Source organism: Balaenoptera physalus (assembly GCF_965194825.1).
Source record: "Balaenoptera physalus genome assembly, chromosome: 3".
NCBI lineage: Eukaryota > Metazoa > Chordata > Mammalia > Artiodactyla > Balaenopteridae > Balaenoptera > Balaenoptera physalus.
The window spans coordinates 118,912,396-118,929,091 of record NC_138890.1 but is presented as its reverse complement, the minus strand read 5'-3'; the positions used below and the strand labels follow the sequence as shown (position 1 = coordinate 118,929,091).

General features: G+C 34.5%; 1 protein-coding gene across 10 annotated transcripts in view; it reads right to left on the bottom strand.

Annotated features, from left to right (window-relative positions):
• GFM2 (GTP dependent ribosome recycling factor mitochondrial 2) overlaps nucleotides 1–16,696 on the bottom strand; it is a 53,238-nt gene that overhangs the window by 20,428 nt on the left and 16,114 nt on the right. For 8 of the 10 annotated variants that reach the window (XM_082457189.1, XM_082457188.1, XM_082457184.1 and 5 more), the window contains 9 exons: nucleotides 13,935–14,023; nucleotides 12,343–12,403; nucleotides 11,904–12,083; nucleotides 8,286–8,366; nucleotides 6,811–6,959; nucleotides 5,220–5,360; nucleotides 5,037–5,136; nucleotides 4,117–4,306; nucleotides 2,120–2,196 (listed from right to left, as the gene is read on the bottom strand). In XM_082457189.1, the coding sequence (XP_082313315.1) occupies nucleotides 2,120–2,196; nucleotides 4,117–4,306; nucleotides 5,037–5,136; nucleotides 5,220–5,360; nucleotides 6,811–6,959; nucleotides 8,286–8,366; nucleotides 11,904–12,083; nucleotides 12,343–12,403; nucleotides 13,935–14,023 (1,068 nt within the window). The remainder of the gene's footprint in view (nucleotides 1–2,119; nucleotides 2,197–4,116; nucleotides 4,307–5,036; nucleotides 5,137–5,219; nucleotides 5,361–6,810; nucleotides 6,960–8,285; nucleotides 8,367–11,903; nucleotides 12,084–12,342; nucleotides 12,404–13,934; nucleotides 14,024–16,696) is intronic. The other 2 variants (XM_082457190.1, XM_082457191.1) reach the window with 1 other exon arrangement.

The following is a 16,696-nucleotide window of genomic DNA, read 5'->3' as shown; positions in this document are numbered from 1 at the left end:
TTTGGGCTCCTACATCAAAACACTGCTTTTAACTTTTCTGACTGAAATAAAAAATCAATTAAAAGTGAATCACTAGGCCAATCTCTTATTCTTTGATAATTGAATTATCAGCTGGGTAAGTGGCATCTAACTCGAACTATACTTCCCAACCACAAAGGTAAGTTCTAGCCAGTGAAATATAAGCATAAATGATGTTGGTAACTTCTGGGTTATGTCTTTAAGGGTAAATAAAGCCCTTCTCTTAATGAAGATATAGACAACTGTCTTGAAATGTGAATGAGGGCAACATCTTGTGAATGGGGGGAATAAGCCCTCCCCCAAACACTCCCAACCACATGGCTATTTCCCAACCATCCTGAGCACCTTACAGTTTTGTGGGCAGTTGAAACTTCCAAAGTAGCTTGGAACTTTACGCGACAGAGAAATTGACTTTTATCTTCTTTGAACCAATGTTATTTTGGGTCCTTGTCAGCCAAATTTGCATCAAAACCAATCAAAACATGTTTTTGTTTTTAGAAAGCAACAATGGTTTTTCCTGAAGAAGATCTTTGTGTATGAGAGAATATAGTGCAAGGAATCCACATTTGCCCCATTTTATTCATATACCATCTGTGTAGTGAGGCATTAACTTTACCCTAAAGAGAGACCTGGCCCTTGCCTTCAGCTACTGGGAAGTTATCTCTAGGCCAAGATGCTGCCTGGTAGAAGTGTCTTTGCTTGTCTGGGGCCTTTGTCCACCAGATAGTCTAACAATGTGATTTATGATGCAGCTTTGGAATAGCTGTACCCATTTACAACCTAGAGAGTAAAGGTAGTAGCCCAAACTACAGGAGGCACTAGAGATTAAATGTCAACTACATAGACAGTATGTGATTATGCCCTAATAAAAACTCTGGGCACGGAAGGCTTGGGTGAGCTTCCCTGACTGACAATACTCTATGCCAGGAGGATGAAGAAAAGCCTTGCATTTAGAACCCTCCCAGACTTTGCCCTAGGTGTCTCTTCCTTTGGCTGGTTCTGATTTGTTTCCTCTCTCTATAATAAAGCTGTAATTGTAAGGAACAACAACAAAAAACTATTTGGCATATGACTGCTATACTTTAATATAAAGTTAAAGAAGTAATTATTCGGAAAAAAGTAAGTTGTAGAGTAATACAAATAGAATGACTTCTTATATACCTGTACATATATATTTGGAAACATAAATACTGTGTTCTATAACATTGCACAGCAGAAAAATGGATGTTTGGAAAAGTGTGAAAGGCTATTCACCAAGTTTTCACAGTGATTACCTATGTAGAATAGGATAGAGAGACTGAAAGGGAGACTATAATTCTTTACTTTGTACACTTGAATGTTATTTGCTATTTAAAAAAAAATATGTACTGGCATTTTTTAAATTAAAAGTTTCTGTTTTAATTGCTGTTGTAGCCTTCAGAATCAATTAAACTAAATTGCTACCTCATTTAGCTGGCATTTGGGAAAATAAAGTACTCCATATTTTTCAGATTAACTAAATCAGTTTATCCTTTTTAAAGGCAAATTTGTAATTTTTTTAAGGAAATTTTTCTAGAATTTTATATAAACTCTACCCTGCCTCCCTAAAAAGAAGATGCAGAATGAATAATGTGTTCTTCTACTGTACTATATAACGTACAGCACAGTCCTGTACCAACTTTAGGGCTCTATTTCCTCCCACATTGTTAGGCTGTAATCTAGCACTTCTCACCCATTTTAGGTGTGTTATCATCTTTAAAAGTATACCTTTGCATCTTCCCTTTAGAAAGCTGCTTCTATAAGTTTTAGCATAAGAGGCTCAAGGTTTTGTCTTGGGGCTGAACCTTATTTCAAAATTTCACAAAAGGCTGTCTTCTGGAAGGTAGAAATGTTGGAAAGTAGTTTATATAAGTAAGGTATAATCATACTGAGGAATTAGAATTTAGCTTAACAGTCAAAATATAATCAGCAATTTATATTATGAGAGAACCAAAAAAGAAGGCTTTTTCTTTCAGGGGTAGAGACCAATCAATGTTTTGGATATATGCACTTAACCACTCTCTCTCACACACACAAATGTTTTTATTGAAAGATTCTGGGGATTAAATAATAATATGCGTACTTGTCCAGAGTCAGGATCTAGCTTCACTTTCAAACTGGGATCTTCACGCTGAAGGCATTTCAATGCATGATCCAAATCTAGAGGATAAACAATAACTGTTATCTTTATGTTTCATTTTTTTAGATAAGGTACTATACATTCTAGTAGGAAAATAGATGAACAAGCAAATTTTGAAAAAGAAAATTTCAAACAGCCAGAAATGTTCTGTAGAGAATAAAACAAGGTGATGAGATAGTGATGGGAGGTTACTTGAGATTGAGTGACCTGGGAAGACCTGTCCAGGATGATTTAGATAAAGGCACAAACCAAAAAGAATGACATCGCAAGTAAAATCCTGAAGAAAGAGAATTCCAGATAGAGGAAATGGCTGTGCAAGGAATGGCTTCTATTGGAGAAACAAGAAGGCGAGCGTAGCTGGATACTGGTGGACAAAAGGAAGCGTAGCATCAGATGAGGAGGGAGATGTGTGACAGGGAGCACACCATGTAAGGTATTGAAGGCCATGGCGAAGAGTCTGGATTTGCACTGGGAAGCCACTGAAGGGTTTAAATGGGACAGTAACATCATCTGATTATGTTCTGCAAAGGTTAAGGCACTGACAAAAAAAGCAAAAAAGACTTTAGAAACACATACAATAATAAGAAACTGGCAAAAGGAAGCTAAATTACATCATGAATAAAGAGATACTAATGTGATCACTCTATGATGAATTATCACACCAAAGAGGAAGTAAGAATACAGCTGACCCTTGCACAACATGGGTCTGATGTGGGTCTGCTTATACGCGGATGCAGAATTGGAGGACCCAAGCAGACGGAGGGCTGACTGTAAGGTATATGGGCTTTTCAACTGTGTGGGGGGCTGGGGCCCCAACCCTCCTGTTGTTCAAGGGTCAATTGTATGTTATTTGCATTAAATATGCCATCTAAAGTAAAGGGATACTTTAATACAATTAATTAACTGATACGCACATGCTCCCTCTTTAGACCTGCACTGTCCAAATGGTAGCCACAGCCCATCTGTACAAGATATTACTAGTCTGAATTAACGTTAGCTGTAAGTGTAAAATTCATACCAGGTTTCAAAGACTTCACATGGAAAAAAAAAAAAGAAAGTAAAGTATCTCAATAATTTTTATATTGATTATGTTGAAATGATAATATTTTGATATACTGAGTTAAGTAAAATATATTACTAAATTAATTTTGCCATTTTAACTTTCGTTAAATGTAGCTATAAGGAAATTTTAAGAAGCGGGATGGAAAGACTGGAGCTTGGGTGCCTGATGACGTGTGGAGTCATCCTTGAACCCTTGGGCTACCAATTCAAGGCATATTTTACAAGAGAAAGAAGTGAACTTTTGTCATTAAAGCAACTGCTATTTGGGGGTTTTATGCTCTATGTAACCAAATCTAACAAGAAATGTTACAGCTGGAATCATGAGCTTTACTATATACTCTACTAAGGAGTTTGGGTTTCTGCTATAAGTAATGAGAAGCCACTGAAGTATTCTGAGCCAATATGCTAAAGAACAAACTATTTATCACTCAAAAAGGTCAAATGACATTAAACAAATGACATTAGTATATAAATATTTTCACTAAGTTCTAAAAGTTAAGCCAGAAAACAAGGAAAAGTTGATTTTTATAAATAGTGGTGGGAAACTGAATCGGTTATGAATTGGTTACCATCTAATCTAATATACTGGAAGGGCAGTCCTGAGGCCAATTACTTAGAATCCCATAGATAGCACCACAAGAACAAGAATAAGGAAGAATATGGTAAGAGGAAAATGGCAAAGCTGAAAGAAAAAAAATGAAAAGAGTTTATAAAAATAAAAATGAATTAAAAAACTAGACCAATCATAAGAAATACTTACCAATAAATGCTCATAAAATTGAACTCAGTGACATAAGAAACCTTTTGAGGTTAAAATGTAACTATTTTATCTAAATTATCAGAACACTAATTAATTGATGCACCAAGATTATTTGTACCTGGCTGCTTAGCCATGGATGGAGGTTCTATGGTACAGAAGAAAACAGGTTCTGGAATCTCCACCCCAGCCAACAAAAGCCTCTCTGCTTCACTGTTTTGTCTATGCTTCTTTTCTCCCTCCCTTTCCGCTCGACGACATGCAGCTAACGCGCTGGACTTGGATGAGACAATGGTGTCACCAGTGGCAGTCTGCAAGCAAAGAAGATGCCTTGGGACAAAACAGGCTATTGGCAAGCACTCAGCTTCCACCAAGGACCACGAAAACCAATGAAAAATTTTAAGGTAGCACTTCCTCTTCATCAGAACTTAAAAGAGAGACAAATTCATTAAGCTCATTATAACTCTGCATTGGTAAAGCTAATTTAAGTTGTAGAAGAATTCTGTCCAAAATATTGCTGTAATAAATTCTAACAATACAACATTCATACACACAAAAAATACATTTAAAACTCATTTGGTAAAACAAATTTATCTTTGAACAAAAGAGACAAAAGAACGAAAGAGACAAAAATCCTTGCCCTTACAGAGCCTTCATTGGCAAAATATCTTCACTTTTTAACCTGATCAGTTATAAAGTTAGATTTAATTGTCGGCAATAATCAAGATAGGAAAAAAAAAACAATGAAAATAACATTATTTTACATAAACTTAAAACATAAGTATATATCCATAGTGTATTTATTTTACTTGGATTTGAACTTTATATGAATACAATCCATACTGTTCATAGTCTTCTGTAATTTACTTTTCTTTCTATTAAATGTTTGAGATTCAACCATGTTGATAAATATACTACAATATTCATTATTCCACTACTGATAGCTTTTGGATTGTCTAGGGGTTTTTGCTATTACAAAATACCTACTTTTAGTTAAACATTTAAACTGTTATTTCCTAGAGAAACGATTTGGTCACTTACGTGTTTAAGCCCAACAGTCAAAGCAATGTTACCAGCAGTCAGTGAAGGGATTTCTACATGCTGGTCAGCAAATGGCAAAAGCAGACGACTTATTCTCTCCCTGTAAAACCATGATTTATATTAGTAAAAGTATATTTAAAGAAATGAGTGAAGTTTTAGAAAATGATCTAGGCTTCTACTTACGTGCAGTTTCCATTAATATTATGGATGGCCAATTGGGGTTTTATCATGCCTGAGTAAATGCGCATAAAAACCAGTGGGCCTCGCTGCTTGTCATGGAGAACTTTAAATGCCAGGGCACATAAGTCACCCTTATACCACTGCCTATAAAATTAAGGAGAAGTTCCAGAAAAGCCACTTTAAAATACACTTCCTATATATCTATACAGATCAGATCAGATCAGAGTCACTGCATAAACCTAACCTTGATGTCCTCCAAAGATTCCTCATCTCTTCTAGTGTAGCTACCAAGGCCAATTAAATAGTGTATTATGTACCTCTCTTCCTCCACCGGACTAAATTATTCATTGGACATCTTACCATTAATTCCTCAAAACTAAAAGCAATGGATTCTCTTCCAAATATTACCTCTATTAGCAAATAATTCTTGCCTAGATTTCCCTCCTCAAAAAATATACCTAGGAACATCACACCACTTCTTAAAACCCCATACAGGGTAAACAAATAGGTACTTTCCAATTACTGCTTTCACTCTCTCCTCCCACTTTTCTTCAGCTGCACAGCCATATAAATCTACACCATAAACTTGAACTTGTTTACACAGCGAACACTTACAGAATGATGTCCTTAAATTGGGGTTCATTACTAGGTTTCAGAAAGTTTGAATCCCTCTCAAATTGCCAAACTTTGCACGTAGGTACATTTTTCTGAGGAAATATGGAAATATTTCTCCATATTTTCATTAGTTTCAAAGGAGTCCATGATTCACAGTAGGTTAGACACTTCTATTATTGAACTTCTCTAATCTTATTCCTGTTCCCTCCAAATTTTAATTTTATTTAACAAATCCTTATATAGAGGGTTGATCATATACTAGGCACTGTTTTATGTGCTTTATAAATATTAGTTCATTTGATTCTTGTAACAATCCTATGAGATAAGTCCTATTCTCTGCATCTTATAGATGCGAGGTTAAAGCAACTTGGAAGACCTGAGATTTAAATGCAGGCAGTACACAGTCCGTGCTCATCATCACATCACCATAATGCCTCTCCAGTTGAGAGAGATGAAAAATGACTCAGGTCCTAGTTAATAGGATCAAAGTCCACCTCTGTCTGCCATTTGGCACAAAACTCACTCAGATTTTAGAGGACTTATTACTAAGGGCGAAGCTGTTAGGGACAAGGAATAAAACAATGGACCTTTCCTTACAGTCAAAAAATATTATGAAAAATCTTGAAATCCAGAATAAATATAAATGTATCTATAGAATATCTATCAAATACCCCCAGTATACTACTTTTTTTTTTTTTTAAACTAAGATGGCAGGGTCAACACTTATACTTTTACACAGCAAAAAAGCCATAAATTCTTATTTAGCTCCATCTGTAAACACAGCAGGTTACAAGAGATGATGACAAATATCCCTTTCAAGTAAAAATTACTATGGCTCTATATTATATTATTTAGAATAATATTCTTCACCAATGTTATTCAAAAATTGTGATTCAACTACTCTCTGTGAAACAAGACCTATCTGTCTACCTGTCTTTTCAAGGCTATACGATTTTAATCTATGCACTTGCATACTTACAGAAATTCATAGTTGCGTTCTTCAGGTGAAGGCAAGTACATAGTAATAGCATCTAACAAGGGCTGGACCCCTTTGTTTTTCAGGGCACTTCCACAAAGCACAGGCACTGCTGTCTGAGCCAGTGTTACTCTGTGTACTGCAGTTTGTAGCTGTAAAGCAGAGGTATAAATGTTCTATGTGTAGTATTCTGGTCTTGACCAAAATATCCCAGAATTAGATGCCTTCCCTAACCAATCATGTAAAATATCACTCCTCAGCACACTTCCATCATTCTTTATGGCCTTATTCTGCTTTATTTTTCATTGTAAATAACATTAATCACTACCTGGTATATTAGATATATATTTATTAGTTTATTATCTGTCTCCCCATTCACTAGAATGTAAAATCTATATAAGCATTATAGTAAGTCCCATAAAGATACTGTAAATCACGAGAAACTGGAAAAGTGCTTAAAATAAAGTAGATGCATACAAATATTTCTTGAATAAGTGAATTAACATACTTGTGATTTAACCTTGATAGTCTACTAGAGGAACTGGTTAGAAATTAGAAATATAAATGAGTTACAACTTCTTCAAATAAATTAAATCCACATTAAATAAAATACAAAGGAAAATGAGGTATCAAAGTAGAAACAATTTTTAAAAAACCTCAAAAACCAAGAAGAGCTTAGGTGTGCTTGCAAGCTACTGATAAGAGAAACGGTGGGTCAATTTAATTTTAGATTGTAAGCTCTTTGAAAACAGAAATCGTGTTATGTGACTATAGGGCACAATAAACATCGCATTTAAGCATTTGAATACTAAACAAGAAAAAAATTCAAACTTATAGCACTTCATTCAATAGAAAAGAAATAATTTTTTCCACCTCTAACTTCAAATGGCTCAAAATTAATCTACAGATCTTGTGTTTTTCTTTACTTCTTTTCATGAAAAACAACTAAGTGAATTTGCTGGGCTCATCTTGGAGCCCACTTAAAACATTACCACTTAAAAACACTTTTCATGGGGGGAAGGTTCCTGGCAGAAAAAATAAAAAATTTGAATAAATCTGTCATAATTCAAATACTACCAGTATTTTACTGGCCTATTCTCTGGTTTAATATATTTCAAAAGAAAACCAAAAAAAAGGGAAGGCCTGGAATAAGTTTCCACTAACAATTAAAACAGATTCAGAAAAAATGTTCTGAGAAAAATGACCATTATAGTAGTCCGAAAGACCAGTAGATTAAAAAAAAAAAAAAATTCTATCTGTGATTTCCCTAATACTACTTAGTGAAATGATCATAATGAAGGGAAAAGGCTGCAGTAAATGAACAATGTCTTCTAATTTTTAACAGTGTTCTCCTAATTTTTAAGTCCGCATTTTCTAATGATATGCAAAGTTGGAAAAAAAAAAACACCTACAACAGAGTAATCAAACCACATCCAATTAGTAAAACTTGGTCAAAGTAAATGAATAATAAAATTTACCTTTTCAGCCGGTAGCAAATCAAAATTCTCACTAAATTCTCCTAAAACCAAGTCAGCAAATTCATCATCCAAATCTGCAACCTATAAAGAAAGCTTTAGTTCTGTAACTTGCATTCACCATCACAACTATTAACTTAAGTCTATGCACCATAAATATTCATTACCCAAATATTTCAAGACAGCTACATGATCTAACTTATCCAGGCCAAGGAACTCTTCACATCTTCTAAAGAGATAAAGAGTTTTTCTTTCAAAGGAAAGGAGACTGAAAATTGAAGATACGCTCTCATGAGTTTCCTAAACTCATGGGAAGCCAGAGCCAGACAGAGCACCTCAATAAAGTGTGCTACATACTCAGAGTGCTCAAAAGAAAGAAAAAATCCACAGCTGATAGCCAATGATAATATATACAATGAATTGCTGTTTTTAAATAGATTTGGGGGGGGGTCTGAGTTTATAAAAAAAAGTTTCATTTGGTAATCCTCTAATATTTTGAATGTTCACCAGATCTCCAAGACATTCAAAGTAAAAGGACTGAACTTGTTTTATAATCCTTCACTGAGGGAAAAAATTTAAGTTGAGGGTGTAGTGGTATCATTTCAATAATAAAACTGTAATTATCTAATTCATGTTCATTTCATAATCATCTGCTTATATGACAGGAGAATTCAACTGACAATAAAATTAACAAAAGAGTTTCAAAAGTTTGTAATAGTAAAAGGGAGCAAAACATTCAAACTTGGTGAGAAAAACACATTTTTAACAGCTAACTATAGCAGAAATGTACCCAACCATCTTTCCAAAAAGCAGCAAATATGATGGTTAAGCATAGCTTCTGGAATCAAACTGTCTGGAAATGGCTCCTACTTACAAACTTGTTCAAAAAAACTTTTGTCAAGTTACATCACCTCTCTTTATCTTGGTTACTCATGGAGACAATACTAGTACTTATCCTATGGCGCTACTGTGAAGTTTAAATAACCAATTCAAATTATGCTTCCAGAACATATAGTAAATATATAATAAGCACTGTTTTCATTACTGTTCACCTTTAGAACACAGGAAGTTGATTCTAGTCCACACTAATTTTATTCTCTAATTCAAAAAAAATTTTTTAACTTTGATAAAATATAACAACCATAAAATTACCACCTTAACCATTTCTGAGTGAATAGTTAGGAAGTGGTAAGTATATTCCACACTGCTGTAAAACTAATCTTTAGAACTTTTTCATGTCACAAAACTAAAACTCTATACCCATGAAACAACTCTTCCTCATTCTCCCCTCCCCACAGCTCCTGGTAACTACCACTCTACTTCCTGCCTCTATAAAGTTGAGGACTCTAGATACTTCATATAAGTGAAATCCTACAGTATTCATCTTTTTGTGATTGGCTTATTTCAATTAGCATAATGTCATCAAAGTTCATCTATGTTGTAGCATATGTCAGACTTTCCTCCCTTATTAAAGGCTGAATAATATTCCACTGTATGTACATAGCACATTTTGTTTATCCACTCATCTGCTGATGAATACTTGGGTTGCTTTCACTTTTTGGCTATTGTGACTAATGCTGCTATGAAGAAGGATGAACAAATAGCTCTTCAAGACCCTACTTTCAATTCTTTTGGATATATACCCAGAAGCAGAATTGCTAAATCATATGGTAATTCTATTTTTAATTTTCTGAGGAACCACAATACTGTTTTCCACAGTAGTTGTACCATTTTCATTCCTACCAATAGTGCACAAGGGTTACAATTTCTCCCCATCCTTGCCAACACTTATTTTCTGTTTTTTTTGATAGTAGCTATCCCTAGCAGGTGTGATGTGGTGTTATTCTCTAATTCTATATATATGTATTTATTCCTTGTAATGAGTACTTTATTACTGTCTAATGATAGTCTCAAATTTTCTTTTTTTAAAATATTTATTTATTTATTTAATTTTGGCTGCTCTGGGTCTTAGTTGCGGCACGTGGGACTTTCGTCGCCGCACGCAGGATCTTCATTGCAGTGCGTGGGCTCTTTTAGTTGTGGCATGCAGGCTCTTAGGTGCAGCATGCGGGATCTAGTTCCCTGACCAGGGATCGAACCAAGGCCCCCTGCATTGGGAGCACAGAATCTGAACCGCTGGATCACCAGGGAAGTCCCACAAATTTTATTTTCATTATTTACTACCATGTCCTAGAACAATATGATATATCTATGTAAGTGTATGTTGGCTCCTCAAGTAGATTACAAAATCCTTCTTAGGTTTATTCTGATAGCTCTTTTGTATAAGACAAAACACCTCAAAGGGGAACCAGTTATGTACCCAATTACTGATTAATATACATCAATTCCCCTTGTATTCTTTTTATGCACCCCCCACCCCAATTAGGGAGTACAGCAAAACAGTAAGAGCTCTAGCTCTAAACTGAGATGGACCTGGGTTCAGATTCCAGCTCTGCTGCTTATTAGCTGTATGACAACTTATTTAAGCATCTTAAGCTTCTATTTCCTCACCTATAAAACGGGAATACCATAGGTTGTTGTGAGGATTAAGTAATATATGTAAAGTACTTAAGCTATATCATAGTAGGTCCTCAATAACTATTATCCAATAATAAAAATAACAATGATCATTATTATGTTAATGATAAAATTGATGATTACTATACATTATAATGAAAATAATTTCAAAAATAACTTTATACAAAAGATGAATGAAAAAAATTAATGATGAAAGGCTCTATTTTGACCAGTTTAATTTACAAGTGAAAAAAATCAGAGGGTTCAGACTCATGCTTTTCTCTACCATAAGAATTTATTTAAGGTATGTTTTACTTATTGCTCTAATATAATCTGTATTATTATAAATATTATAAATATTAACAATCTTACTATTTTCTATTAAAATCTTGAAGGTGGATGAGGTCTAGAGTTATATATTAACTATAAAATTGTTTGAAAATTTTCTAAATAATTTGACATCTGCTAATGTAAAAGATGGACATACTCTCTGACCTAGCAATTCCACTCCTAGATTTAACAAATTCTTGCAATGTGTGCAAAGGGATACACTTCAAGATGTTCACAGCAACACTGTTTGTAACAGCAAAAAAGAGGAAACAACCTCAAGTCCATCCACAGGAGAACAGACAATAAATTGTGGGATAATCATATACTGGAACACTATAGAAGATTGAAAATGAATGAAGTATAACCACACACATGAATGAATCTCCAACATAATGTTGAACAATGTAATAAAATACTAACAGTATCATTTCATTTAAGTAAAATTCAAAAACATGGAAAACTAGGTATATATCTGTAGTATATATATCTGTAAACTATAAAGTAAAGCAAATGAAAGATAAACACTGCAATCAAGATAGTGGTGATGGGGGAGTAGATGATTAGTGGAAGGGAGCGAGAAGAGCAGGGAGTAGCACAGGGAGATTCAAGAATATTGCTAATATTCTATTTCTTAAACTGGGTGGTGATTACACTGGCGTTCACTGTATTATACTATACATATTCCATATGTAATTTTAGATGAAATTTCACAATAAATATTTTTTAAAGTTTCTAAATATTTACGCAATTTCAAGCTCAAAGTATTTATTTTACTTGTTCAATTAAGGCATTCCTTGCTTCCGTTATCTCCTTCAGCAATTCAGGATCACTCATTTCCAAGAGGGGTTTTCTCTCAAAGTTTTTTCCATCATCTGAATTGGGATTCCAAAGAAGTTTTTCTTTACTTACTACATCCACCACTCCTTTGAAAGTTTTGCCTTCACCAATTGGTAACTGTAAGTCAGAGTGAGATTAACATTTTATTAAATGATCATTAGAACTCAATTAGAACTGCACTGGTGATAGAACTTATCTTTCCCCACTACCCCCCAAATGTCGCTTATCATTATTGCCATAATCTATACCTATTTTGATTTATATCCTAACTTCTTCCAAAAGGATTTGCGATAGCTTCAAAAATGTATATAATATGCCACAGTAAAATACACTGATGAGGAAACTGAGAAGGATCTGTTCATATTAATCAACCAACCTGTAAAAGCAAAGGCTTTGCCTTCAACTTCTCTCTGATGCTTTCAACTGCATAGTTAAAACTGTAGAAAGTAAAATAATTTAAAATGTTAAGATCCTTAAAACAGGATTTAAGAATGTTCTCTAAAATTATAACCCTAAATGGTTCCTAACGTTCACCATTTAACAGTTTTCCACAGGACAACATCTTGTCTAATCTTTTAATGTTAATTTCAGATAATAGTGATTGAGTATCTACCATAACTCTGCCACACAGGTATTTAGGGTATTATTATTATTGTGAGCTTCATTTAACTAAAGTTTGAGGTTAAGTGACTTGATCAAGGTCACACATAATAAACTGGAGTTAAGATTCAAATGCAAGATTTGTGATTACAAGTCAAAGATTCTTTCTTCTAACAACTATATTTGTTATCACACGACTACCCACTTTCTTCCAACAGCCAGCCTGACTAATTTTTCTATACTTTCATCTTAGGCATTCTTCGTATCATATGCTATGCTGTTCATTTCTGTGCTAACACTAGGGTTGGCTACCTATGGAACGCATGACACATCTTTGGCACGTGGACTGATTCATACACATATGCAGACATTCTGGTCCCAATGTCTTTAAGAAGCAGCCTACTATCCAGTCATCTCCCTCCCCATCATCACAGGTGCTGTCAGTCAGTATAGGCAGTATTTCCATCAACCTCAAGGAACTCCAAACAGAAAAGGGTCAGAACCTGAGCCTAGCACATTTTGAAGGTTGCTGTGCTTTTTACTAATCAAGACAAAAGTCCTCTAAACCAGCAGCCTTAGAATTACTGTAGAGAGTTACAGAAATACAAAGCATACTGTGTGATATCAGGAGAGACACGGTTTATGTTTGCTTATTGCCACTCTCATACCACAGATTAGAATCTCTCCCTTTCACATTTCCCCAGTATCCTTTGAATTCGTAATTCTTGCCCTTTCACATTTTCTCCAAATCCTTCATGTATTCTTGATTGTCTGAATTTTGTTCTCAGAACAATGTATCCATTTTGGATTACCACTCTGTAAGTCTGCAGTATTACCACTGCATCTCAGCATTAACTCTTTTGCCCTATATGCAGGTCTCAAAACATCTACATTCTCCTCTCCTAGTTTCCTTTCATTGAGAGCATTTTACCCATTAGCTAAAGAAAATCAGGGACAAGGAAGAACATCATTCTCTGAAGCAGCTACAAGAAACAATTCTCTTCCCTCCACCATCAGCATTGACAGGGAGCACCGTAACATTCAGCAATACAAGGACTCGACCATACAGCTGTAAATAGAAGCAAAGGAATCAGCAAGACATCACTGTCAGGAGCCTAGAAAACAGGATAAGCCTCTCTACGTTAGAATCAGAACGATTCATCATCTATCAGCTCTCTATTAATCCCACATTGTTCCTTTACCTATGAATCAGCTGCTCTGAAATTTTTTTTAAATGGGATTGAACTGGGATTCCACGGACTATTTATACTTTATAGGGAACAGCTGTTTATCAATTTAAGTTATAGTGTATTAAAAGCTCAAATCATATTCTTACTTTGATAAGCCAAAGAAACACATGTTAAATACCTTGCTCCAATTTTGTCCATCTTGTTTAAAAAACAGATTCGAGGTATCTTGTGCTTATCAGCTTGCCTCCATACTGTAAGAGTTTGTGCCTAAAGCAAAGATAAGGAAAAAAACTCATATTTGACAAAAATAACTATGTTACTACACATGGAATAAGCAGACCTAAGACTCTATTAAAACATAGAATTGGGCCCTATTCTAGCATAGAATTAGCACCATTGCACACATACCTCTAGACCCACTCTTATGCTATCAGGTTAAAACAGTTAAGAAAATGATGAAGCATGACTGAAGATTATGCTTCAAACTGAGAATACTTCGGGTGAACTAGGTTGCAACACAAAGGGAATTAACAACTGGGAAGTACTGGGAGTCACAGAAAGAGGAATTAACCAAGAATTACAAGACCTACTTTTTGTTTGGCTTCACCTTACTTAGTAACATCACACAATACTGAACTCATCAGTTTTCTGATCTGTGAAATATGGACTTCTGCCTTAATTAATTCAGACAGTTGTGATGTAAAAAGAACAAACAGGAATGTACTATAAAACGTTACTATGATAAAAATCATGTATTTTTACTGTGAATGTTTGAATATTCATATAAACTGAAGAGGATTTAAGGGGGGAAAAGGAAGCCAATACCTGTATTTCTAAGTTACAATTCTCATATGCTTTTCTATTTGGCTTTTTTTGTTGTTGTTATTGTTAAACAAGTAATTTTTAATATTTGGCTTCTTTTAATTCCACTTTCTGTACATGTTAAATATAAATAGTTTGCCTAGTAGAGTCTAATAGCCCTGAAGCAGAGCATTAAAAGCCTAATGTGCTGACACTGTTAAAACAGAAGCCAGTTTGTCATTTGTTTTATTAGGTAAAATTTATATACAATAAAATACAGTTGACCCTTGAATAATATACAGATTAGGGGCACCAACCTCTGCAAAGTCAAAAACCACTTATAACTTTACAGTTGGCCCTCCCTATGTGCAGTTCCGCATCTGCGGATTCAACCAGCCATGGATTATATAGTTTTGAAGCCCGTATTTAGTGGAAAAAATCCACATATAAGTGAACCCATGAAGTTTAAACCCATGTTGTTTGAGGGTCAATACAGATTTTCAGTTTATAGTTCAATGAATTTTAATAAATGCATATACTTGTATAACTATTACCCCAATAAAGAGAAAGAACATACAGAACATTAGAGATTTTTATGTCCCTCCCCCCATAGCAACCAGTTCTGATTTCTGTCACCATAGATTCAATCTGCCTGTTATTGAACCTCATATAAATAGCATGGCTTCTTTCACCCAACATGATGTTTCTGACATTCATTCATGTTGTTGGGCATATTGGTTCATTTTTACTGCTAAATTCCTTTGTATAAATGTACCAGTTTTTCTATCCACATGTGGATGTGCACTTGTGTTGTTTCTAATTTGGGACTATTATGAATTTAGCTGCTATAAACATTCTGAACAAATCTTTGGTGAACAAATGTTTTCATTCCCTTGGATAAAGATGGAGGAGTAGAACTGCTGGGTTATAGGACAAGTGTATATTTACCTTTATAAGAAACTGCCAAATAGTCTTCCAAAATGGTTATAATATTTTACAGTCCCACCAACAATGTATAAGAGTTCCAGTTACTCCACATCCTCAACCAAGATTTGCTATCATTCTTTTTAATTGTAGCCATTCTTGTGGGTATGAAATGGTCTCTTTGTAATTTTAATTTGCATTTCCCTAATGACCAATGAGACTGAGCATCTTTTCATGTGCTTACTGGTCATTCACATGTCTTCTTTGGTGAAGTAGCCATTCAAGTCCTTTGTCTTTTTTTAAATTGGGTTGTTAGTTTTTATTGTTGATATGCAGTTCTTCATATATTCTGGATACAAGTCTTTGGTCATACACATGTACTGTAAAAATTTCAGCACATACTCCCTAAGACAATAATATTCTCTACATAATCAACTGTTATTGCACTCTGGAAGTTTAACATTCATATAATATTTTATCTAACATTATAAATTTTCTCACAGTCTAAGGCTTGCCTTCTTTTTTAAGTTTCAAGCACATAATTTTGAAGAGGTCCAATTAATCAACTTGTTTTTGTTTTATGCTTCTTGTGTCTTCTCCAAGAAATTGTTACCTACCACCTTCTCCACCCACGCCAAAGTTGTTAAGATAATACTTTATTTTCCCTCTAGAAGGTATACGGATTTAGCTTAACACTATGATCCACTCCAAACTAATTTTCATGTGGGGGTGGGGGGATATATATTATAAATTTCCCTAGAACTAAACATATTAAAAAATAAAACAAAAATTCCCATCACCCCACCTGCCAGCTAAAAGTCCATCTACTGTTTTAGCAAACAATAGCCTCCTGTATCACAAATTCAGAAACTTCCTATTACAGCATATTTCAATCTTGTAAATAATGTAATCTGAATGATTAAGTGTCAAATTTATGTAAAGAAGTTATAATGACAGGAAGCATTAGGAAATGAAATGACTCAAAGTAATAGAAATAATAGGCGTATAATCAACCTCAGACATCAGTGTCAGGCTTTGTATCAAGCAAATATCACTGTCTGTCAGGGGTCCTCAGGTGGGGCTTTCAATAACTGTATTATTTCCCCTCAAACTAGTACAATAAGTATCCACGTACTCTTCACCTAGATTCACCAAATATTAACATGTTACACTTGCCTTTTTTCTCTCTCTATAAAACATTATGTGTCTGGTGGC